At 50.6% G+C, this 25,517-nt stretch overlaps 2 protein-coding genes across 5 annotated transcripts in view; one reads left to right on the top strand and one right to left on the bottom strand.

The window, feature by feature from the left end:
• NAPB (NSF attachment protein beta) overlaps window positions 1-13,128 on the top strand; it is a 38,008-nt gene extending 24,880 nt beyond the window's left edge. Inside the window, 6 exon segments of the mRNA XM_070381183.1 lie at window positions 4,242-4,297; window positions 4,578-4,662; window positions 8,159-8,263; window positions 8,937-9,005; window positions 9,319-9,369; window positions 10,161-13,128. Of these exon segments, the coding sequence (XP_070237284.1) occupies window positions 4,242-4,297; window positions 4,578-4,662; window positions 8,159-8,263; window positions 8,937-9,005; window positions 9,319-9,369; window positions 10,161-10,271 (477 nt within the window). The 3' untranslated portion in view covers window positions 10,272-13,128.
• Window positions 13,129-14,601: 1,473 nt separating this feature from the next.
• On the bottom strand, window positions 14,602-22,748 carry GZF1 (GDNF inducible zinc finger protein 1). 4 transcript variants are annotated; one of them, XM_070381181.1, is made up of 6 exons: window positions 22,626-22,748; window positions 20,082-21,482; window positions 18,911-19,005; window positions 17,324-17,491; window positions 16,679-16,836; window positions 14,602-16,417 (listed from the first exon to the last, which is right to left on the bottom strand). In XM_070381181.1, exons 2-6 carry the CDS (start codon window positions 21,458-21,460, stop codon window positions 16,082-16,084), a joined length of 2,136 nt encoding a protein of 711 aa, XP_070237282.1. In that variant the 5' UTR covers window positions 21,461-21,482; window positions 22,626-22,748; the 3' UTR covers window positions 14,602-16,081. The 4 variants fall into 4 exon arrangements, with proteins under 4 accessions (XP_070237282.1, XP_070237280.1, XP_070237281.1 ...); XM_070381179.1 differs by having other exon boundaries at window positions 22,071-22,740; XM_070381180.1 differs by having other exon boundaries at window positions 22,190-22,740.
• Between the last annotated feature and the right edge of the window lie 2,769 nt (window positions 22,749-25,517).

Genomic DNA, 25,517 nt, shown 5'->3' with positions numbered 1-25,517 from the left:
CTGTTCCTCATGTGGTGGCCACCCTGACCTCTCCGGAGCCTCTCACGTGTCAGGAGTGCTCTGCCTCAGGGCCTGTGACTGCTGTTTCCTCTGCTCTGAGCTCTTCTACCACACGTCAGTTCTGCAGAGCTTTGCCTATTTGATACTGTGATGGGAACTGTTCCAGCCGCCTCATGAAAACTGGGACCTCCGCCCTCTCCAGGACACACCCATTGCCCCCTACCTCAGGGCCCCCTTACAGGCGCTCTGACGGCCCGCTCACCACCCCTGTCTCGCTCTCTCCCTCCACTGCAGTGGGTGCCCCACACCGGCCAAAGCCTGCCTCTGGTATACCAGTGTGTCTGAGACCCTGGCTCTGCTGAGTGAGCCGAGGGTGCCCTCCCCACCAGAGCAGATGGGATCCCCGGTGGGGCAGCCCCTCAGGACTGCCATGGGACGGGCGGCTTCCCCCTCTGGCTTCACGGGGGTGCCCCTGGTGGTCAGGCGGCTCAGAACTCACTGGCTTATGTCATGGACGGTCTCTGGGCCATCCCTGTCGTGCTGTGCCCTGCTCTTCTGAGGCCACCCTCAGACCTTGACCACATCAGGGCCGTGTGCCGTGTCTCCTGGGGAGGTTTTCTCTGACCCAGGAGCAGGTGCTGAACCCCAGCCCTGAGCCCGTCTTTGTGACTCTGAGTCTGCAGAGTCGATGGCAGAGCAGGAGTAGCGGGGCCGGGACGCTTGTCTGGTCAGGGTGTCTGGAGCGGGCTTGGTCTTTACTGAGTCTGAGCTGTCCTGAGAAGGGTGAGTGCTGGTAGGCAGAGTGTCCAGCCAGCCGAGGCTGCTCTGTCCTCTCCTGACCTCAGCGTTCAGTTTTCAGTCTGAAGGGCGAGATCTCAGGCAGCCTCTTCACCACATGCATCTCTGTGAGATTCAGGGTGGCTAAAACGATCTGTGGTGAATTCCTGGTTTTCTTTTTGTTAAACAATGTTGACAGTTTGTCATGGGAGTTTCTGCAGCCCGTCACGTCACTCCCAGTGCTCCTGCTGTTCTGCCAGTTGCTCACGGACCCTGAAGGGGTGAGGGGTGTCAGGGTCAGGGGTGTCAACGGTGTGGGGTGAAGCCTTGTGGAGCAGCTCGCCTCTCCTTTGGGCTCCTGTATCTAGAAACATCCTTGTCCTCGCCTCCCTGGTGGGACTCTCCAGATTGGGTCGGTGGCGCGTGACATTTGTTTGAAAAATCAGTTACACTAAGGCACCTTGTGTCTTATTCATTCATGAGTGAGTTTCTTCCCTGTCAATGTGGCCATAGTGTGTCCCTGGTTCACTCGGATTTTAGCCGGCGAATAGGGGTATGTGAAGTTCCGTAAACTTATTTCTCCTTTGACTTCAAGTAGAACATTAATATGGTAACAGTCTGTGATCATCAGTGACCCAGAGGAGCCCTGGTTCAGGTCCCTGGAGAACGGGGTTTCTCTTGTCTGTGTTAGCATAGAGTAGGTATTTATAGGGTAGGGTAGGCTTCTCAGGGTGTAGGTTCTAAAAGGATGATCCATCTGAAGGCTGTTTTACCTACACAGTGGGCTCTAGAGCTTGACTCTCAACCACTGTGTTGTCTGTAAGGCCCTGGTGGTGACCGTGGTCCTGGAGCCCCGTCTCTGCCTTCAGGGCCCAGTGCTCTCCAGCATGCTGTGGCTTATCAGGCTCCCCAGGGAGGAGTATAGTGATTGCTTTATCCAAATTAGAGGGTAGTAATTTTGTCTAGATTCATTGTTACATATGCTGTTGTTCTTGATAGTTGTATTCTACTTTTGATATTTATTGTCATCCTTGAGGGCTTCTCAGGTGGTACTAGTGGTAAAGAATCCTCCTTCCAATGCGGGAGACAAAAGAGATGGTGGGTTCAATCCCTGAGTCGGGAAGATCCCCTAGAGAAGGGCATGGCAACCCATTCCAGTATTCTTGCCTGGGGAATTCCATGGACTGAAGTGCTTGGCGGGCTACAGTCGATGGGGTCGCAAAGAGTCAGACATGGCTAAAGTGACTGAACACACAGGCACACCCTCCAGAACAGCAGTCCCACTGCTCCAGGCCAGCCCCGCTCCTCAGATTTTGGGTGGTGAGAGCAGAAGGGTGAGTAGTTTGCTCCCTCCTTGGAGAGAGGGCACACAGCCTGGTTCCCTGCACGGTGACTTGGTCTTGTTTCCCATACTTACCCCATCATTACAATGGGAAGGAGTGCCAAGTACTTTAGAGGATATGGACAGTTCAGAGATGATGTTTGATTGGTTAGAAATTCACGGAAAACCTGGTGGTATTGTAAGCAGGACTGCCTGTGCAGTGCAGCTGCCTTTGTCTGCTCAGCACCTGTTAGCTGAGCACTGGCTGTGGCAGGCGTCGCACTGGGCCTTCACCCTCGGCGCTCACAGGGTAGAGGGGGAGGGAAGTCCTCGGCAGTGTGTGTGCCATGGCTCTGCCCCTGCTCCAAAGGAGTCGATGCCAGCTGCATCTTTCAGGTATATGTTTTTTTATGGCTGTTTCTAAATGTGCTATTTCATAAAGAACTTTTCATATTGGAACTTCCTGTCATTATTCTTCTTCTTAGCACAGTAGCCCATTATATTCAATCACTTAAATTATTCCCAGTTTTTCTCCTATTATCAGTTATACTCAGAAAGCTTGTATGGGAGCGTGTTAGTGAGGGAGGGCTGCATGGCTGATCCGTAGACCCCACGTGTCGTGACTCCACGCAGAAGTGTCTGCTTCACAAATGGGCTCTGGTGCCCTGCAGTCCAGTCGAGGTTGACGTGGCTCCAGAGGTGGCTCTGCTCCCTGGTCATTCCGCCGGCGCCCACGGGAGAGGGCCCAAGGCCATGCAGTCAGCTCTGGGGGCTTCCCAGTGACCCTGGTCCAAGGGCTCTTCTGATGGGGTTCCCCTGCATCCCCACACCCCCGTCTCAGATCCTTGGGGCTGCCCTGCAGACACTGAGCTGCTGGCCTGAGTCCATGTCAGGCCTTGCCTCGTCTCCACTCCTTGGGTGAACCTGGATGTTTAAGGCAGGACTGTGCACGTCTACTATCTGTTTACACCCACAAACTAAGGACAGTCCTTACATTTTGTGATCACTGGTGGGAAGAACATTGCATGGCACATAAAGTGTGTGGGGTTGAAATTCCACCATCCACAGGCAGGTCTCCAGGCATGGCCCTGCCCGTTCACGCCCGTGTCCTTGGTGGCAGCCTCTGCTGCTGTGGGAGAGCCACGGGGGCAGCAGATGGAATGGCTCACGAAGCATTGTGTGTGTCCTCAGGCCTGCTGCAGACCCGCTTGGCCCTCCCCCATAGAAAACACCATCTGACTTCTCTTGCCAGTTGGGGTATAGAAGACGTTGGCGTTTTCAATCTTATGAGGTTCTGTCCATGTATAATTGCCTACAAACTAGCTGATCTTTCCAGAGTTCTTCTCTCTTACGAAGCCTTGCTGAAAACCAGGCACTGTTGTCTGTCTCTTCCCTTAGAATTCCTGCTCCAGCAGCACGGGTTCTGCTTTGAGTCATCGGGTGCTTTATTTCACTGTGTCTTATGCCACAGCATGAGCAGGGCTTCTAGCTCTCCAGACTGCAGCCTGTTTCCTCTCCACCTGACAGTTCACAGCATCCCCATCTAGGTGGAAGGCAACACCCTGATTCTACAGGATCCCTGGGTCTTGTAGGAATGTCTATGCTGCTGCAGCGAGCCATAGAGCTGAGTGGAATAGCTCAACTCTGTCACCACTTAGGGTTTGGCAGTGGTGGGGACACCACTTGGGAACCAGGCTGACAGAAAGGCTGCCATCTTCAGTTTATGGCTTCCAGCATCACTAGACGTGGTCGCTGCCTTCAGCTCATAGGAAGGGGACAGGCCTGGAGAAGGCTGCAGAGTCAGCTGTATGGACCACGCCTGGAGGTGGGCCACAGCATGTCTGTTGACATCCCCTTGGAGAGGATGGGTCATCTGGCTGCCCCTTACTGTCACAGACCTGGGGAAATGGGGTGGTGGGCATTTGTCTGGGTGGGGGGGTCAGGAAGAAGAGAGTCTGGTGGATGGCAAGCCACCTGCCACCAGATTTCTGGAAGCACATGCTTTCTTGTGTTCCCAAAATAAAGCAAGCCGGATTATGAAAGTTGTGCTGTTGAAAAGGGTTTTTATAGGAAAAAAATACCTGTGCAAATGTAAATGCAACTCTTCAAACAAGTAGTTTGAATAAAACATGTGTGTTTTCAGGCTATCGCCCATTACGAACAATCAGCCGATTATTACAAGGGGGAGGAATCTAACAGGCAAGTATTGTTTTTCTTACAATTTTGTGATATGTGATGAAAGGTTCTGATAGTTTTGTGACGTGTGATGAAAGGTTCTGATAGATTTGTGACATGTGATGAAAGGTTCTGAAAGATTTGTGATGTTTGATGAAAGGTTCTGACAGTTGTGTGACGTGTGATGAAAGGCACACCTCCGCTTTTTCTCTGGGGGTCTCTTGCACTGGACCTGGTGAAGGTTCGCTGAGGTGGCTTGTCGTTTTTCTCTGGGACTGTCACCCTGCCTGGTTCTTGGTTTCAGCTCGGCTAACAAGTGTTTGCTGAAAGTGGCTGCGTACGCCGCCCAGTTGGAGCAGTACCAGAAGGCCATCGAGATCTTCGAGCAGGTGAGGCTGCCGTCTGTGCAGCTTTGAGCAGAAGGCCTGCCAGAGTTCGCATGCTAGTATTTTGTTCAGGGTTTTGCATCATGTATTCATATGGGCTGTTGATCTTTAACTTTGTCTTGTGATGTCTTTGACTTCGGTAGCAAGGTAATACTGGCCTCAGAATGAGTTAGAAAGAGTTCTCTCCTCTTCTATTTTTTAGAAGAGTATAGAGTATTGGTGTTATTTCTTTAGATATTTGGTAGAATTCAGTGGTTTTCTGTACTGTTTTTCTATTTTCATTGATTCCTTCTGTTATCCTGATTTCTATCCTCTACTTTCTTTGGATTTATTTTACTCTTCTTTTTTAGGGCGTTGATGGTGGACGCTTAACTTACTGATTTTCCTCTTTGTTGTGTGGGCATTTTTAGTGCTCTCAATTTCCCTCTAAGTGCTGCTTAGTCTGTACGATGCTGTTACATTGTTTTATCTTTATTCATTTTTATAACAGCAATAAATAATTTATTCATTTCCCTGGTTTTTTAATAAGTGTTTTGTTTAGTTTCCAAGTGTTTGGAGATGTCCCTGTTATCTTCGTTTTTGGTTTCTGGTTTGATCCTGTTGTGGCTGGAAAGTGCAGTCTGTGTGATCTCAGCCCTTATAAGTTTGTTTTATGTTCTGTGGTGCTGCTGTTGCTGGGTGACACGTTCTACAAATGTTGATAAGCTGCTCGTGGTTGATGGCGTTGGGTTCCTCTGTACACTTGCCGATTTTCTGTTTCTGTCGTTGAGAGTGGAGTGCTGCGGTCTCTATCATTGTGGATCTGTCTAGCTTGCATTTCTGTCAGTCTTGGCTTCACGTTATTTTGCAGCTCTGTCCGCTGCGTGCTTATTTAGGGTTGCTGTGTCTTGCTACATTGTCCCTTTTATCTTATAATGCCCCCTTCTGTCTCTGGTAATTCTCTTTGCTTTGAAGTCTTTATCTGATACTAAATGTAGACTCTTCTGCTTTCTTTTGATTAATGTGTATATGACATATATTTATGCATTCTTTTTCTTTCACCCTGCCTATGTTGTGACAGTTGAAGTGAGTTTGTTGTAGACAGCATAGAGTTAGGTCTTGTTTTTAAGTCTACTCTGCTAGTTTCTTTTAATTGGTGTATTTGGACCATTCACATTTAATGTAATTATTGACATATTACAATGGAAGTCAGCCATTTTATTTGTTTGTTTTCTGTTTATCCTTTGTTTTTTGTTTTTCTGTTTGTTTTTTCTTGCCTTATAGGGGGTTGCTTGATTATCTAAAGTATTTTTGAGTATCTCTCTCTAAATAGCCTTTGTAGTGTTTTGCTCTAGGTGTTACATTTACATACTGTATCACAGGGTAATGATGTCATTTTTTTTCAGTTCCAGTGAAATATAGAAACCTTACCTTACTTTCTGTTCCTTTATCCTCTCCCATTCAGTATATAATTGTCTTTAGTATTTCCTCTACACACTTTTAGAAACACATCAGTCACTATTACAATTTTTACTTCAGTCACCCAATTTAATTTACAAAACTGAAGAGGAGAGGAAAGGCCCATCATATTTTCCCATATCTTGCTTACTGTGTTCTTTCTTCTTGATGTTTCAGGATCTCTTCCTGCATTTTGTTCTACTTGGAGGGCAATGTTTGCCATTCTTTTAGGGTAGGTCTGCTGATGACACATTCTTCTGGCGTCTCTTCACCTATGAATGTTTTGATTTCCCCTTCGTTCCTGAAGCTGGGTATACAGTTTCCCTGGGTATACAATTCTGGGTTGACAGCTCTTTTCAGCACTTGAGAAATGTGCCCTTATGGCTGGCTTAGTTTCTGATGAGAGGTTTACTATCATCCAGGCTGTTTTCCCTGTAGGTGTGGTGGTGTTTCTCTCTGTCACTTTCAAAATGTTTTCGTTTGTCTTCAGTTTTCAGAAGTTTGTACGGCTTAGCAAGGGTGTTTGCTTTGATTTTGTTTGGAGTCACTAAACTTCCGGAATCTGTAGGTTTACGTTTCTTGCCAAGTTTAGGAAATTTTCAGCTACTACATTTTCAAGTGATTTTTAGCCACTCCTTTCTCTCCCCTTCTGGGACTCAGGCGGCCCAGATGCCAGGCCTTGTTTTATCGTCACACACATCCCAGAGCTCTGTTCCTCTTTTCTCATTGTCTTCTCTCTGCTGTTCAGACCGAGTAATTTCTAATGTTCTTCCATCAGTTCTCTGAGTTCTCCCTCTTTTCCATGGGTTCTGCTGTTGAACCCATCCATTTTTTATGTCAGGTATTACATATTTCAGTTCTGAAGTTTCTGCTCATTTCTTCTTTATATGTTTTAGGGCTTTTTGCTGAGAATTTTTTTTCTTTTCTTCATTGATGCTTCGGTTTTCCCTCTGGCCTCAAGCACTTTAGTAATGGTCGGTGGAAACATTTTAGGAGGAGTCCTTTAACACCTGTTAGATAATTCTAACATCTCGTCTATGTGAGAACTATTGTTTATTAGTTACTCTTTTTTTCATTCAACCTGAGTTGTTCCCTTTTCTTGGAATTGCAAGTGAGTTTTACCTGAAAACTGGGTATTTCTACATTGTGTTATAGGGCAGGGTCTTGTTTAAACTTCCTCTCTCTGCTGGTCTTCTTTGACATTGAAGAGGTATGACTTGTTCCTGCCAGGTGGAGTTGTAGGACCAGGCTCTCCACCTGGCCTCCTGGTTCCTAGCAGATGATGGTAAAGCCAGGTGCACTGGGAGGCAAGGATGCCTCATTCCCTCTAGGAGGAATGGTGCAACAAGCCCCACATGGGCTCCAAAGGCCTCTGTGGTAGGGGCGCAGGCTGGCTCCTAGTTGGCTCCCTTGGCAGAAGAGTTGAGCTCTCCGGCCAGTCTCAGGAGGACAGGCGTCCCGTCTCTCTCTGGCATTTGCTGCTGTGGGTGGGGTGGGCCAGAGCAGGTGTCATCTGAGCCTTCCCTGTCTTGTGCACTGCTCCCCTCCTGGTCCTCTGGCTGGAGAAAGCAGACTTCCGTCTGTTCCTTCACTGTTTTTATTTTTTTTCTTTGCCACACCCACTGGCATTAATGGGTTGTTGGCTTTTTCTGTTCCAAGTCAAGGATTTATGCAAGAAAAAGCAGGCACCTCCCTGCCATTTGCCCTGTTCCCCATGCTGATCTGCTCTTCGCTCTACGTTTTAGTCTCCTGACGTTAATTTTCTATAAAAGGATCAAGGCTTTTAGTTGTACTTAGTGGGAGGGACGGAAGACAGCGAGTCTGTTCTACCCTCCTGGACATGGAATTCTGAGTCGCTTTTAACAGGTTCAGCACTTTATGTCTCAAATACTGTTTCTTGTCCAGTAACATTTCTGGTACATGACTTTGGGTTAAAAGGATGGATTTCATAGATTCTCTAACATGAGACGCAGAGAGAGCACTTGCTAAAGAGCAGGTAAGGGTCAGCATGCTTTTTGTAGGAGAGCCAACCTTTTTACTCTGATCCCACTTTCTTGCCTAGATTGGGGCCAACACCATGGATAACCCTCTGTTGAAGTACAGTGCAAAGGATTACTTCTTTAAAGCCGCCCTCTGCCACTTCATAGTGGATGAGCTGAACGCCAAGGTGAGGCGCCCTGAGGCACAGCTTCTGATGTGCTTCATTCACCCTGAACGCGGGTGCTCAGCCATCGTCCAGAGCAAAACTGCGCTGTATCCATGAAAAACAAGACAGGGATGAGTCCCTGACCCCATCCTGGCCATCCTGCGGCCACTGGAATCCCAGCTGTCAAGGGTCTTAAGTTAAAGCAACCCAGGGGCCACACCTCATTCAGTAGTTTGGTTTAAAGAAATCAGGGGGCTGAGAGGAGACAGGAAAAGTAGAATCACATCTTTTTTAAAACTTAGAAGTGGAGTTGGAGTGAGGATTGGGAGAAGTGAAAAACAGAGTGAAGGCTGGAGGCAGAGGCGGGGACAGGGTTGGGGTTCGGGCCCTGGCGTCTGGGCACAGCATCCGTCCAGTGCACGAGAGCAGATGCCTGCCCTGGGAGTTTTGACAATGACATCTGTCTTGTGTGGTTTTCTCCACAGCAGCCTCTTTCAGAAAAACTGGTTTAGCAGTTTATTCTTAACTGAAATTGAAATTAAAAATAAATAGATTTGATCAGTACAGGTTGCTTTTGATGTTGAGTGTAACAGTTAAACAGGATGTAAATAAATTGTATTGAGGTTAATAGAACGTCAGAGCTTCATTTTCTGGTTCAGTGACTCAGATGTTAACAAGTGGTTTTCTTCCCCAGCTTGCTCTTGAGAAATACGAGGAAATGTTTCCAGCATTCACTGACTCTAGAGAATGCAAATTACTGAAAGTGAGTAAGTGGGATTGAAATCTAGGAACGTTTTAACCCTGTGAAGCCGTGAGTGCTGCTCTCGCACGCTAGGCCTCAGATGCCGTTAGAGTTGGGTGTACACCATGCTCTGAATTGGGTGGATCAGAAATGTTAGCACAAGGCTGGATCCCTGACCTGGGTGCCTCTTGTATTTGAAAACTCCCCCATTTTTGTAAGTCATTTAGCAACATCAGTTAGTGTAGTAAGAAGGCTGTTTCTCTATTTAAAGTATTCACTCATAGATGGAACTTTTAAGCCAACCAAGATAATTTTTCTGTATTTATTTTCCCAGAAACTTCTAGAAGCTCATGAAGAACAGAACAGTGAAGCTTACACAGAAGCAGTAAGTTCCCCTTTGGGATTTAATGCGTTCTCTGAAAGTTTACACTGTAGATACAACTTCTCTTTTTCATTGTATAAATGCTAAACATCTATTTGGACATCATTGTGCTTATACCTGTGTTGTTTTCCAAAAGAAATGTTTTTAGATTCCACCAACCTTCAAAATTAAGACAGTCTATGAGCTCTGCTGACTTTAGCTGTAAGGCAAATATATATCACATACAGTTATGATTTATTTGGATATTTTCTATGGAAAATAATCTGATCCATAAATAAGTGTGAAGTAATATCAGTTAAATCAGTTAAATTTAAAACATAAAAATAAAGCAGTGAGAGTTTGTTATATTCTTGGCATAAAATGGAAAAAAATTTTCTACATTCACCAATTCCCTGTTTTCCCATATTTTTCCATCTTATGTTTAGAATCAAAGTGAATTTCTTAGTGCCCTTCAGTAATTCATTCAACCTGGCTTTGAAGCCATGGTGGGAGGGCGAGTTTCCCTCTCTGCAGCTGTGTTTTGTGTTCATTGGAGACTGGAGCCACATTAATTTTCCACGTCCCTTTGTCCTTATACAAAGTCTTATGTCCTTTGTCATGTTAAACGTGCTCTTTGTCCAGTTACAAACGCTGCTGTGGATTTTTGCCATGGCATGTTAGCATAAGAGCAATGTAAAAAGCTCTTAATGAAGAAAGTTGTAAAGTAGAATGAATGATTTTAGAGTTAGTACAGTGTGATTCTGTGTTTGACTGTGTTTCCGTGGACCATTTTCTGCTTCTCTTCCCTTCACCAGGTGAAGGAGTTTGACTCCATCTCCCGCCTGGACCAGTGGCTCACCACCATGCTGCTGCGCATCAAGAAATCCATCCAGGGGGATGGGGAGGGGGACGGAGACCTCAAGTGAGGCGCAGTGTCCCTGCGGCATGCCGCCGAATCCTTGTTCATTTCGCGTTAGGGCCAGTGATCATTGTGGGATGCCCATTCAACGGCTTCATTTCGTTGCACGTGAGCCTGACGGTGTGTGTGTGTGTGTTTAAGCCACTGCGTGTATCACTGTGCTGTGGGCGGGTGGGCCGCTCCTATGCGTATTGTGAGTGTGTGATGGGCTGCCTCCCGCTTGTCAGAGTCCCCAGAGTTTTCCAAGAACTGCTTCAGAATCTTCCTCCTGTTATTTCAGTATGTGCAGAGCTCGTGTTTCATTTTGACACATGTTTTTATGTCCCTTTTCCTGGACTTGTGTGCCCAACCCAGTTGTTGTAATAGATGCTTTGCATGTTCTCTGTGAACTTGCACCTTGGTGGATTCTCTAAACGTGTGTGTTTAGTGTAGGATGGTTGTTTGGAATGCATTTATGGCTTTCTTCATTAGAATTATTTATCCTTTTTGTTATTTCGTGATTCTTTTGACAGTGCCAGTGACCCGTTTCCCTGCTCTTGTGCATTGTTCTGTAGCTGATGTGCATGTGAGAATTCAGGTCAGCCGGGCCTGCTGGCTGCTTGCAGTGGGGATGAGGGAGCTTCCTGACACGGCCCGCTGACGTGTGTGGCCGTGTGGAGCTGAACCTGAGCTCATAAGTGCACTGTGCGTGAGATCTAGGAGAGACAGGTGTCTTCCTTTCCTGGAGGGAGTGTCCACTTCTAGTTGGGGCAGGACCCTTGCTTCACCTTCACAGAAAGGTATTTGAACTGGCATATCCCTTTCATGTTCACACACTTTCCCACGTTGAGAGGGCACCCCGTGTGCCCCCTTGTGTACATCCTTACCAGAGCCGGGAGGTTATATCAGTCAAAGCTTGTATGTCATTCATTTTCATTTTTAATTGTCCGTCATTCATTTTATCTGTTAATTGGACACGATGGGCTTGGTGGCCTGAGTACAGTACAGTTTACTGTACCATCGGGAAAGAGTCCCAGTGAGCTGCTGAGGGGACCTGCCCTTAGCTGATGGATTGTTTTATCTGGTGTATTTGAATTCTGTCCTATTGTTTTGACTTATATATGTGCGCTATTGACCTATGAACTTAATCCCTGCACTTTATGTTACGTGCTAATAACCTTGTGCTTTAGACGTGCTCTTGTTTCCTGAATCTCTTCTAAGTGATTTGTTTGATGTGCATTTATTGCTAGGTAATGGCAGTATTGACAGATAAATGGGATTTCCTATGTCCTGTCAGATGTTAACTGGTATTTGAAAGGTATTGCATTTTTGGATGGCCAGCAACTGGGATTCAAAGGTGCTGTTGGGCAGAAACAGAGAGTGGGTCCAGGTTGAGGGCTGAGTCGGGAGGAAGGTTGGGGATGGGGAATAAGTCCGACTAGGAGGGAGCAGAAAGTGGCAGAAAGGAGGCTGAGAAGGACCAGCGGAGGCCTGATCGTGGAGCAGCCCTGTGGGCAGCCGTGAGGATTCGGTGGCTGTAGTTGCGGGGTCATCTGTGCGGCCTGGGCTGGTGGAGAGGTGGGGGCAGTGGTGGCTCTATCCCAGCCCACGGGGCAGTCATGGACCAGGAGACATGGGGTACTCTGACCTTGGACCCTGGCATCCAGTGAGGATTCCTTCTTTCCTTCAAAGGTCTGGGATCCTTAAAAGAAAGCTGGCTGTTGGTTATGGTCCATTTTGGAACAGAGCCTGCTTGGTACTTCTTCACTTCCTATCGGAACCTCTTAAGAAAAAAACACTTAGAGAAGTGGGATTTTGTTGCTCTATGTGATTCAGTGCCCAGCCTGTCAGAAGCACGTGGGTGAGATGAGCGTGTGTCCTCCGGCTGCAGGCCTGCCTACCTGGGGGACAGTAACCCTCCCTGCCAGCCATGCACTTTTGTTGCTGGTCTGGAAAGTCTGCTTCCACTTATTAAGGAAACCTGTGGTCTGACCATGTAAAGGAAAAATCGAATGACGTTTATTAGCTTTTTATCCTGATCCCCTGACAGACCTGTCTGAAGACCTGTATTTTTGAGAATATTGGCACCATTTTCAGTCCCTGGGATGGGCAGATCCCCTGGAGAAAGGACAGCTGCCTACTCCAGTATTCTGGCCTGGAGAATTCCATGGACTGGATCGTCCATGGGGTCAAAAGAGCTGGGACACGACTGAGCCACTTTCACTTTCACTTTTGTCACATCAGAGTTGTTGTGTTGAAATGAACACTAGGACCAGTGCCTGAGTTAAGATGCTTTTGTTTTTAATATTTCACATGAAAAAGTAAAAAGTAATTGTAATGGCTAGAACAGACCACTAGAACATAAAAGTGAGAAGAAAAAAGTCCCAGGAACAGCTACAGGCTTCCTCCCTAGAAACATTCCATCAGAGTGGGCAGCGCTGTGACTTCCAGTATTTATAAATCGTTATTTATGAACAAAGTATGATTGTGTTGCAGTCTTTGTATTTTAGTGAGTCATGTTTAGTTCATTGTCAAGAGTTAAAATTTCTTATGGGAAAGCTTTGCTTTTTGTGGCAATGTTTTTCTAGCTAGTGTGAACTTCTTTTTTATTGAATGATTTGGAAGCAGTGTCCTTGCAGTCGTGACCGCGTGTGACAGTGCCCCTGTAACCACAGCGTGTGTGTTTATTGTTTCCTCTGACACCATGTATTTCAGATGCCCAGAGTCAACCCCCATGGCTTCTGCGGGGGTTCTGGGCCTCTCTTCCCCAGGGCTGTCGAGGAGGGTGTATTATGAAAATTCACCCTGGATGATAAATCCACCTTCGCAGAGTCAGTGTATTTTGTGTGAACCTGTACAGTAAATAAAGTCCCAGTTATGAGCAGCGTGGTGCGTCTTTCCTGGCTGATGTGCACAGGTCAGGGCTGGCTTCTCATCCTGGAAGGTGTCCCCGGGCAGTGGGCATGACCATCCGGGCTCTGTGAAGACCAATCCTGTCGGTTGGTGCCACTGCTGGTCTGCTGAGGGCTCTGCAGGCTCCGCATTCCCATGCTTGCTGCTGCCAGGTCAGGGAGCTCACGACAAGGTTCAGGGAGGAGCGGCCCCTTGGTGGTGGAGGCCAGCAGTTGGTCTATCTTGGCGGAGCCACGTTGACTTGGTGCTGTCAGGGCCTTGTTCACATCCCTCCAAGATCACTCGAGGCAAACTCACAATACATGGTCTAACAGGTGGTCCCATTTAGGAGCTCTGCCCCGTTGTTGATCCTCAAGGTTAGTTTCTCATTCAGATGCCTCTCTCAGAATCTTTGTTTCCTAACAGAAGCCCTCGTGGTGGGTTTGGCCAGCCTTGGGGAGGGTCCCATAGTCCCTTGCTGGTAGAGGGAAGTGGGCAGTTCCTAGGCATCAGCTGGGTCTGACTGATGTGCCAGCTGGCCCTGTGCCTATGTCCTCCTGCCTGCCTTGGTGCCTGTGGACAAATCACCTTTCACCTTAAGCGACAGGAACACCATCAAGTTAAGGGGGCAGGCACTCTTTTGGTCTCAAAAGATGTCCCTGCTGTGGCAAGGCACGCGACATGCAGGTTAGTTTCAATTGTAACTCACACTCAAATTGGTCAGTTTAGGTGACTGCCTTCGGTAAAACCACATTTCTGTGAAGGTCATCTTTAAGAAAGGTCTTCCCTTACCAACTGGCCAAATTTATTTGCAAAGTCTGTACAACAAATTTTGGGTAAAAGCAGAGGCAGGGGAGCTCTGGAGTTTGGGCTGACTGTGTCTTCCACACGAAGGCTAGAAGGTGCAAAATGGCCCCTTGGGTAGCATGTCCAGAGGGTCTGGGGCTGACACTGACTTGGCAACACAGCACCCAGATGGGGAGAAACGGGAGATGTCCCCAAATCCCTGAGATGCACCTTCAGCAAAGTTTAGGGAGCAGCTCTCCCCTCCCCTCCGCTCCCCAGAAGCAGACAAAGTGACCGTAGACAAGGAGGCTCTGTGGAGCAGACTTACCATGGCCGTGACGAGGCCAGGCCCGTGCACTGGGCCAGGCCGGGCCGGGCACATCTCAGAACGAGTGCAGCAGACAGAGTTGTCGAGACTCTCCACAGACCAGAAAATGCAAATACTGGTTTCAGTCAGGAATCTGATTTCTACAGAACGTGAATTGTAATCATGAAAATGAACTTAGCCTTACAAAACTATTTTTACAAAACAAACATTTATTAACACATAAAACTTTTGTAGAATCTCTAAAACAAATTCAAGACAAAAATTAATTCCAGTAGGTAACAAAATAATCTATTATTCCTTCTCGTTAAGATGACTTTATCCCATAAAACAGTTTATCAGCACGCAGATTCATTCTGTTGAGAGAAAACGTGTGTGAAAATAACTTCTGTTCTGTAAATACAAGAGGGTGTTGCTGTCACAGCAGGAGACAGACGTGGGACTCAGTACCCCAGGAGCAGGCGTGTGGCCTGTGTCAGCCCCCGGAGCACTGTCAGCGTCTCACGGGGAAGAAAGCACCTAGGGTCTTCCTGTGGCGTTTCATGCGCCTCTGTCTCCATCTTAGACTTAAACATAAAGTACCTTTCTCTTAGAAAATGAGTGTTTTCACAGCAAGTTTAATAAATTAAAATGTAAGAAAAAGAGCGACTAGTGAGAGGAACTCTTTGCTTTTGATCTGGGTCACCTGTGAGTCAAAGCACTGTGCACCCAGTGAACTGCCCTTGCCAGCAGGTCAGGAACCAGGCTGGGGCGGGATGCAAATGCCACTTGAGCAAGAGTGGCCAGCGTGAGACAGGCACATTTAAGACAAGGCTGGCCATTCCGTGGTCCACTGTTAAGGCTAATCAGAGAGGAAGGAGCGCGCCCAATCTGCTCATGCTCCCAGGGGAACGTGTGTCAGTGACTTGCCTGTGTTAGGCTCCTCACGCAGTAATGAAAAACACTGGGTTTCTGAAAAATCACAGAAATGAAGTAAAAGTCTAGCAAAACTACCAATACTCTTGTGTTCTTAGATTTGCCACAACCACTGCATTGCTGCTTATGGATAAAATAACTACACTATGTTTCAAGTGTTCTCAGCCCCTGGCTTTTTTCACACCTCCTTGCAAAAACTACTCCACTGTTTTCTGCTAGTCTTTGGTAGGACAGCTTTTACCTAATTGGGTTTTTAGGAAGGAAACCTGATGGCCACATTTCACTTCAAGTCATTTTAATGACCAGCTTCCTAGTTGCATGTGTGCTACGAGCAGCTACCTGACAAGTGTTCGGTTTGGGGCCTACAAGCAGGGGTGGGGGCCAAGTGCTGTCATTCATCTCTTCAGCCCAGAGTATCTCTGATGGGCTTCAGTTTGACAGGAAAGAAACGGCTGAAATAAATACGTGGTCCCAGTTTTCTTTCACCTTGTTAGAAAAATAGCTTTAAAGTGTCGGAAACAAACCTACACAAAGCCTAAGGCAGCAAGCTGGTGCACAGCTCCAAGAGCAGGGTTGGTGCTCTGCTCCATGATTAAGCTGAGCAGTAACCGTGGCCTTGCGAGCATCAGGGTTGCCGGGCATCAGGGCGCTGCCACCAGAGGTCAGTGAGGCGACGCTAACTGCCTTGTTTGCTGATGAAGTGTGGCTGAGGTCATGCGGATCAGGATTTCTAAGGGAAAGCTTGAGAAATGACTTGACAGCGACGTGCAGGTAGCAGTTCAGGAAACTGTGGAAGCCATCCCTGCCCGCTTCTTTGCCTGCAGTTCTTGTCCCCTGACGAAAGCTCACATCCAGCCCTCCAGTGCTCAAGTGCAGGCTGGAACCCTCCAGGCAGGTGACCCCGCTCCAGTCCACGTGGGTCAGAGAGCGGAGCTATGTGGGCCTGGCTCTGTCTGTGGTGTCAGCTCGCTAAGCTCACTGATGGCAGTGGCCAGCAGCGTGTCCTGGGACCCCACAGGGCCGTCGGACTTGCAGGCTGGGTCTTCGGGGCTGTCCTCATGCATGGCAGGCATGCTGCCCTGGACGGTGGCCAGGTTGTGAAAATGGCCATTTTCTGCAAAAGATAGCAATTTATCGGAAAGTTTGGACGGCGCGTACTCGTCGTCAGGCTGCTCAGTCTTGTGGCCGTCGCCGTTCTTCGGAGAGCCGTCCACGATGACCAGGAAGGACTTCCACGGAGTCGTCTTGTCATGGATCTGTGGAGCAAGTACACAACAGCGCTCACCCACATGTCCCTGTCCAGGGTCTGCAGACCCCCGGTTCACAGCCACTTGTCATTGGGCCCGACAGCCTTCTCCACCCATCAGACCCTGTCTTCACCGTGGTCCCCGTCAGAACGGACTTGGCCAGCACCAGGCCCCCATCCCGGATGGAAAGCCCCAGGGCAGGAGGACGGGCACTCTGCCATCCAGGGCCACACAGCTGGAAGCAGCACCCCCAGGGCCAGCCTGGCTTACCGAAGTGTGCCGCCGCAACGTGGACTTATCGGTGAACGCCCGCCCGCATGCGTTGCACATGAACGGCTTCTCTCCTGTGTGGATCCGGTGGTGGCGCTGGAGGGCGTTGAGCTGCGTGAACTGCTTGCCGCACTGGTCACAGCAGTATGGCCGCTCCCCTGAGGGGAAGGGATGGAAAGAGGGGGATAGGAGGGGAAGGGGTTGCCTATTGCTCTGTGGCCACACGGTAGCACCCCCCAACACCCCCCCCAGCCATAGCAGGGCTGCAGGAGCACACGTGCCCCCCCGCTCCCCCCGCCCAGGCCACAAGGGGCCCTGGGGGCCGTGGCCTCACCCACAGCTGGTGCAATGGCTGTGGGCAGCTCACCTACTTTCTAGTCACACCTGACCATGCACACGTGTGGTGTCCCAAAAGGACATGCACACCGTCACCCCTAGTTCTAATCTGAAGGTTTGAAAAAGTTCACATGTCCACATCTGTGTACACATGTTCAGACCGTTCCAGTTCGTCAGAGAAACTAGAAACTCAGGAAATGCTATTAAGACATACAATGTAAAGTTAAATTCCAAATAATTTTTCAATAAAACCTTCAGGATGTTTTCTTGCACAGTGACCTCCCATCTCTGGCGACACTCCAGCCATACCTGTGTGGACTTTGATATGCTGGTAAAGTGAATTCCGCTGAGCAAAAGTCCTGAAACAAACTTCACATTTAAAGGGTTTGGACCCAGTATGGATCCTATTGTGATGTTTTAAATACTCCTTGGAAGCAAAACTCTTGCCACACGTTTCACACATGAAAGGCCTCTCACCTACACAGAGAGAGGAGACAGGGAGTTAGATGTGACACAGGCGGGAGGACCGGGTCCACCCTCCCAAGTGCCCCAACAGGCTTCAGGCTACCTTCTCTTGTGAAAACTACCCAGAAACATCTACTCAGGTACAGCACTTGCTACCCACTCAAAGTTGGTGGAACTGCCCCCTGAAATCCCCAGAAAGATTCCAGTAGAATATGATGAAAGAGCATGTCCAGCCAGCTCACATTTTGGAAATGCAGTCATTCCCAAACAAGAACAGCCTGCTGGAAAAGTTGGACTTTTCCACAGGGCTGCGGTGGGTCTCTAGCAGAAGCCCTTCTGGAAGGGAGCGGAGTCTGTGGTGAACACACGTGGCTGTCCTGGAGCAGCGACCGCTCACCTGGGCAGGTGAGGACCAGGAGGGCGTCCACCCTCCATGCTGTGCAGTCTGCGCCCTAGACTTCTCTGTTAGGTTTGCCCTGATTTCTCAAATGCCAAAACTGGCTTCAATAAAATCTGAACATATTAGCAAGTCCATCAAATGACCAGTTCTAACTGAATGCTTCAGTGTGACCTGACCTCCCCTCCTCCACTCTGATCAGACACCACTTCTGCTTTTTCAGTCTAGAGTTCACATCATTAAGTGGCTCACCTGTCTCACCATCTGAACTTGAGGCTCACAGGACAGTGCAGAGAAGTAAACCTTTTAAATGCAGGCAGGGAAGAACTGGGCTTGTGTGATAAGCACAGTACCCAACAGCTGGACTCCCCGGGGCTCTGACCCCAGGAGCACTGCACAGAATCAGAATGGTGAGCTTAAACGTTCTCCCTAGCCCAGTGAAATTATACCATAAAACTTCTGAGAACCCCATAATTCCACCACTTCAACACCTCGTAACTCTTAAGTCTGCAGGTTTTCAGTAAAGCTGGGATTCACTGTATGCTTCATTGCGCATCTCTCAAGCTGACAACCAAGCACAGGCATTTTTCATAATATTTAGAGACCTTAGGCCCAAACGCTTGGTCCTGGGTGGGACGGGGTGGATTTACCCAATTATTGAATCACTTTCTTGGGGCTGGACAGTCCATTTGTTCCTGATTCTGTGTTATTAGAAACAGCAAGAATGGAGATAACAGCATATGGCTTTCCCCACATTCTGAGCAGTTTCTTTGAGAAAGATTCCTGGAAAGGGAACATGGGGCTGAAACACCAGGGTACCTCTGGATGCCTAGGACACAGGACCAGCAGTACACAAAGGTCATGGCCATGGAGGCAGTGGGCATATTTTATTCATTTACTTGTGCTCACTTACTAGATGAGGAAGCAAGTCTGGGCTTTAACCTGAACCCCAGGCAGACAGCAACATCTAAACTAATAAACTGCAGTTTCCCTCTACAGCCAGGAAAGATATTCAATCACAACAGCATATTTACCTGTGTGACACCTTTTATGATAAATCAGCATGTGGTTCTGAGTGAATCTTGCACCACATTCATCACAGACAAAAGGTTTTTCCCCCGTGTGAATTCTGAAAGCATAACAGAATAATTCAGATTGTGTTCCAAAGCTCACTCCATCACCAAGCTCCTCCCTCACCTGCAGAAACCCTTTGCTCCACGAGCCCGAATGTGAAGGACTGAAAGGTAGTGAGGCCCAGGACTCTCAGCCCCAAGTCAGTCTCTGCCTGAGGCAAGACCGCCAAGTCCCGCTGGACACACAGCCCCCCAAATATGCCGTGTGGTTAGTGCTGCCCCACATGCAGGCAGAGGCTGCACCTCCACAGATTAAAACACTCAATAGCACTGCATGGTATTTATAAAACTGCCTCATTAAGAACAGTCACCTAGACTGACAAAGAACCACGTGGTCAAAACCTTTACTGTCCTTTTCCAGTTCAGTGTAACAGTCTAGAAAGAACTGTTAACACGTGAAGCCAGCTGGTCCCCAGGGCGCACACGTCAGCCCTGCATGTCAGGGCAAGGACAGAGTGACCATCACCACGTTTCCTGAGCCGGGCTGGGGCAGGGAAAGGACAATGAACGCCCACCTACCACCCCCAGACTGGCCCAGGGTGAGGGCAGATCTCGGGGAGAGTGGAAAACTGCTTTGTCTGAATTTCTAGTATAAGTACTGAGCATCAGAAGGGAATTTGTTTAAAAACTGAATGTCACCTCCCTGTACTTCAGAATCAATACACGTTATTCCTATCTGTCCTAACCCTGGAGCTTATCAGACTGACAGGTGGCAGGCACTCTCCAAGCCCAGAGAAGTGTCCCTCTGCTGAAGTCTCCAGGGAGACCGCACCACCCGGCTGGTCTCAGGCCGGGGTCCCAAAGTAAGGGGGTCTGGGGTCTCTGGCCCGACTCAGCAGGGGTGATGGGGGTCTGTAAGGGGTGGAGAGAGGCCCCTGAGCCTGAACGGGAGGCTGGGGTCCCCATCAGCCCAGGCCCCACCCAGAAAGCGCCATCCCCGCATCTGTCTCCAGGGAGAACCCAGACAATGGAAGCACCCCCCGACTTCGAGAAGGAGCAACCGAACAGTGACCCCTCCGGGGAGAGGGGACCACGCCAGCCGCCCACGCCTCCACGCCCACCCCAGGCCTACCTCAGGTGGGTCTTGAGGGCTGAGGGCTGCGAGAAGGTGGCCGGGCACTCGGAGCAGCCGTAGGGCTTGTGGCCGGTGTGCGTGCGCTCGTGCAGCCGCAGCGCCGTCTTGGAGCTCAGGCCCTTGCCGCACTGCTGGCACTGGTGCCGCTCTCCGCCGCCCTCGTGCACCTGCACCACGTGCCGCTTCACGTCCTTCTTCCTCTTGAACTTCTTGCCGCACAGCTCGCACGGGAAGTGGCGCTCGCTGCTGTGCACGTGCCGCTGGTGGCCCTTCAGGTTGCAGCGGTTGGCAAAGGTCTGGCCGCAGGTGTCGCAGCGGTGCACCACCTCGGTGGCCACGCCGTGGTGGAGCCGCACGTGCTTCAGGAAGCTCTTCTCGTACAGGAAGGCCTTCTCGCAGCGCGTGCACTGGAAGTTGCTCCTCCGCCGACCCGGGCCCTCCTCTCCCTCCTCCTCCTCCTCGTCCCCCTCCTCAACTCGTCCCACTTTGGGCGGCGCGGCCTCTACCCCTGCCCCAGCCCCGCTGTCCTCCTCGTCCTTCGTGACTGCTTCTTTCTCGTTTTCCAGGGCTTCTGGGCTGGGCTCCCGGGGGCCCCCGCAGCCCCCCATGTCCTGCTCAACACTCTTCTGCTGCTCCCGGAGTCGGCGCGTGTACTTCTTTTTAGGGATTTCCACGAACACCTTCCTCCCGGCCAGCCGCCCACTAGCCCTTCTGAGCTTGGGGTAGGGGGGCTTAGCCACCTCTTTCCTCTTGTCTGGCTTCTCCCTGGACTTCCTCGGGGGCAGATCTGGCAATAGGCCATTGCCGATTCTCTCTGCTGGGGGATCCAAAGAACTGGCAACCCCATTGGCCAGAGGGCCATCAGGGGCCATCCCTGCCCAGGCCTCAGGGGCAAGAGCAGCCGTAACCTGGGCGCCGCTGCTCCCTTCTGCCTCCTGAGACTCTGAGAAATTCTGCAACTCCAAAAGTACCGACTCTAACATCTGCTTCTTCAGCTGAAAACAAGTTTCGGATAAGTCCAAACACTTCAGCTTTTCTGCCATTTCCAGCATGCGCTGTACCCGGTCTTCCTCAACCTGTACCTTGGCCGTGTAGACAAACTCAAGAAAGGAAGCGAAGTCGGCTACCTGCACTTCGTCTAAGTAGACGTTAGTCCTGGCACCATCCACAGTCTTCTCGTTAAGGAACACTTCCTTAAAAAACTTGCTGGTGGCTGCCAGCACTGCCTTGTGGGCCATGAATTCCTCCCGGACGCCCTGGTATTCCACGCTGACGGTCACGTCACACAGGTGACCCAGCAGGCGGAGCTGGTGCATCTCATGCAGGAGGTTGATTGGGGAGGACTTGGATTCCAGCAGGACCGCACCACTCTCCATGTTGCTTCTTCCCCAGAAACACCTTTGAACACAAACCAAGAATTATTTATGCACAGCAACCTCCGAAGCAGAAGGAATAAGAACTGTGAGGATTATATATCAGTTCTTTAGAGGGTATAAACTGATTAACGACCTAAAAAACCTAACTTTTCTCCCGTACACTTTCAAGTCACACATCACATCTTAGCATTTTTTTCTGAAGTCCCAATGTACCTCCAGAGACATTTGTATGAAAAATGACTAAGGCTGTCCTAAAGTTATTATTAATGAAATATGTTAAAGCAACAATTTGCTTCTCGAGGTGATTCTGTTATTTGCCTGCAGACCCAGACCCCCTAAACAGAATTTAAAGCAACAATAAATTAGGTGTGCTGCTTTGATCAGGAGGAGGAAATGGCAACTCACTCCAGTATTCTCGCCTGGGAAAATCCCATGGACTGGGGAGCCTGGCCGGCTAGAGTCCCCGGGGTTGCAAAAGAGTCGGACACACGACTTAGCGACCAAAACACAAACACTTTGATCTGGAAACCAGATAAAATACATGGCCACCACCGTTAGGAGAGCAAACCCTGTCTGACTTTGTAAACAACCGACTGAAGAAAATATCTACTTTCTACGAAGAAAATTTCCTGGAAAGTAGCGGACGATCCACGGCATTTCCACCCCCGGACGCCCGTCCTACTGCACTGGAGCGATCGGGGGCACAGCGCTGGGGTCCAGCTGCGCTACCTGGAGCAGGGCCCTCAGCTCCTCCGGCCACAGCGGCTCCTGGGCTGGAGGCTGGCCAGGCCGCCGTGGGGGTGGCAGCCACGCCGGCCGCCCGGCGACCCCGGGGCAGGCTTCGCGGGGTTGGGGGGGCCCTGACACGGTCACGGAGCGGCCGGGCCTGACTTGGGCCTCCCCCAGAGCACACCGCCTTCCAGTCGGGCCCGTCCTCCCAGACCCGGCCTCCGTCCCCCCGGTGCGGTCGGGTCCCTAGGTCGGCCTCACCGGTCCCGGTCCAGCCCCTCAGCGCCCTCCGGACGCAGGGGCCGTGGCCTCCTTTCCCCTAGCCCGCCGCCCGCTGAACCGACCCCGACTCCTCGGCGGCTTCCCAGCCCGCGGGTGGCCACTGAGCGCGAGGCGGGGGCCAGGCCTGCCGCCCACCGCCCCGCTGGCCGCGTACCCGCCACCCCGCCGCCGCCGCCGCCGCCGCCGCCGCCGCAGACACGCTTCCGAGGACTAGGCCTGGGGACGGACAGACGGACAGACAGGCGGCCGGACGGACGGGGGGCGGGGCGCGGGGGGAGGGGGCGTCGGCGAGGGCGACACCGATTGGCCGTGTCCGGCCCGGCCCCGCCTCCAGCTGGTAGAGGGGCGGGCCTGCGCAAGCACTGGAGGCAGCGGAAGCCGTTCGGAAAAGTTACGTGATCCGACGCACGCTGCCGCCGCACGCCCCGCAGGCTGCGCAGAATTGCGTCACCCGCCGCGAAGTAGGATCTGCGCCTGCGCAGAACACTGTGCCGGCGGCTCTGAGCTTCTCGCGACGCGGTAGCGGGGAGGGGTCAGGGCCGGGAAAGTCACGTGACCCGTGGGGGAGACCCGCGCCTCACGCACAGGTCTCTCCCCCCGGGCCCCAGCCGGATGGGCGGGACGGTAGGAGGGCGGGGCACCCGATGGGGCGGAGCGTCTGGTGGGCGGGGTCATAGGGGCGGGGCGGTGGGAGGAGCCAGGAGGGGCGTGGTGCAGGAAGAGGGCGTGGCGGTGGGAGGAGCCAGGAGGGCGTGGCACCTGGAGGGGGCGGGGCGCCGCCACGTGCCGCAGGAATCTGTAGGTCTAGCCCGGCAGCACTTTGCGGAGTCGGGGCTGGGGTCGCTGTGGGCGCGCGGGCCGCAGGCGAGGCGCGCGGGCGGCCGTGAGGTGAGCCGGAGCCGCCTGTGCTCTGAAAGCCGCGAGCTTCGCGCTCGGGCCACCGCTCCCCGGGGTGTGCGCGCCTTCGGCTGTCCGCAGGCGATCCCGGAGCCTGGGCAGTCCCCCGCAACCCCGCCCCATTCTGGAGGCTTCACGTCGCCGCTCCGAACCTCCCTTTGTCTTCATTTGTCCCAGAGGCCCAGCATATCCTGGGCCGACCTCTCATCCTGTGTCTTCTGGTTCAGTTTGCATAGTGTAGACAACGTCCAGAAACGAGGCAGATCCTCTGCACGGTCCTCGTCTAGAACAAGCCCTCTCTTACTGTCTCTGTACCAGTCTGGAAAACATCTGCCTGAAGCGGCTGGGACGTAGTGTGGACCCGGGTAGCAGGGCCCGGATGCCAGGGTCCAGGCAACGGCGCCTTAGGCAGCAGCTTCTTTTCCATGTTGTCAGGGCAGGAGGAATGGAAGCCATTGAAAATAACTATTCATCATCCTTTAGTTTCCATGTTTAGGACTATAAGCGCTCAAGTCCATCCCAGAGTGGGAGGCCTCGCCCTGAGGATCGCAGTGTCACTAGTGGAAGAAGCCCAGGACCAGAGAGCCTGGAGGCCGTGTGGCAGAAGACTGAGCTCAGCTTGCCATGGCCCGACTCTTCCTCCACACAGGGCACATGTCACACGCCCTCCCTGCCACCTGGCACTGTGCCCACCTGCCCTCCCTGGGTGCAGTCAGGGCAGAAGCCCGTGACCTTGGGGAAATGGGTCAGCCGCTATTCACAGTGAAGCCCAAACAAGATAAGCAGTTCCACCATCTGTTCCGCCCTACTTTCTAGCTTCTGATTTGTAGCTACTGCACAATCTCTGTTTTCTGTTGCAGCTAAAAAAACATGATGACTCTGCCGGTTTCCTGCCCTCCTTACACACTCCTGGGCTCTTCCTCCCTCCAGGTGCACTAGGAAGTGTATCCCACAGTGCTCCTTCTCAGGAGGATTTCCAGAAGTCATCCCAGTTTCTGGAGGTTGGCCTCAGGCCCAGGTGCATGCCCTGAGAGTTTAGTCTCTCTCCAGACTGGAGTCTCCTTCCCTCCCTCACCAGGGAGGGCCTGACTTCCTCCTGCAAACAGATCTCCTCCCAGCAACTTCACCCAAACTGGTCTCAAGTCTCAGGATAATAACAGAGCGTGCTTCATGGTTACAGAAGGTGGGCCGCTACTACACCATTCCCCATTACTGATGTTAGTCACTGCTCACAAAACTCTGAGGGGGTAGTATTATTGCCCCCATTATATGAACGAGGAGACTGAGGCAGAGGGAGGTTGGCCAACTTACCCAAGATCACACAGGGAGAACAAGACAGCTAGGATTGAACCTCCATAACTCAGCTCTGTGCTGGCCACACGCCTCTGCCGCTACACAACAGAGCTGTCTCTTGTCAGATCAGGTAAACATCAAATGGGAACTAGGGAGGGTATGATTAAGTATCAATAGCATCTTAGATGTTCCATGTCTGTTTTGTGTGAATCCAAAAGTGAATACTGAGAAGTGTGGTTTCTAAGGTGCTGGGGGGACATGGGGGGGGGGTGCTGCCCATTAAAGTCCAGCAATCCAGCCCTACTGCCTGGGCACATGGCTACCATCTCTCACCTCTGCACTCTCCTGGTATCGGTCTGCCAGTGACTGCTATGAACACTGGTGTACAAGAATCTGAGTCCATGCTTTGATTTCTTTGGGGTATGTATCTAGAAGTAGAATTGCTAGACCATATGGTAATTCTGTGTTTAACTTTTTGAGGAACCCCCAACTTGTTTTCCATGACAACCACACCATTTTCCATTCCCACCAGCAGTGCCCGGGGTCCAAGTTCACATGCTCACTGATGGATGGAAACAACTTTAAGCAAGGGATTTTTACACATACAGTGTCTTCAGCATGATGTTCTGTTTATCAAAACTCTCAATAGTTTCAAAAAATAGTCCTCAGTCTTCAAGATGTGTGCCCAAATAAAATGTTTCCAAGAAAAGTGTATATGCTAATGATAGAAGATAGGAAACATACGAACAAATAGCACCTTATTTGTGGAAAGAGTTCAGATTCCATTAAGCCATGTATGTTTTAAAAATACATATATCCTCTTATCATGAGCACCACATTTGGATAAATTTAATCT

Source organism: Bos mutus, chromosome 13, assembly GCF_027580195.1.
Source record: "Bos mutus isolate GX-2022 chromosome 13, NWIPB_WYAK_1.1, whole genome shotgun sequence".
NCBI lineage: Eukaryota > Metazoa > Chordata > Mammalia > Artiodactyla > Bovidae > Bos > Bos mutus.
This window is presented reverse-complemented; position numbering and strand designations above follow the sequence as displayed.

Bases quoted from the DNA above. Each gene is read 5' to 3' on its own strand.
- GZF1 (XM_070381179.1), bottom strand. From the start codon at position 22,117: ATGCCGTGGATCGTCCGCTACTTTCCAGGAAATTTTCTTCGTAGAAA. The intron at 21,483-22,070 runs GTAGATATTTTC...TTGTGTTCAAAG, and splicing joins GGAAATTTTCTTCGTAGAAA to GTGTTTCTGGGGAAGAAGCA. The intron at 16,837-17,323 runs GTATGGCTGGAG...CCTTCCCCTCAG, and splicing joins GCATATCAAAGTCCACACAG to GGGAGCGGCCATACTGCTGT.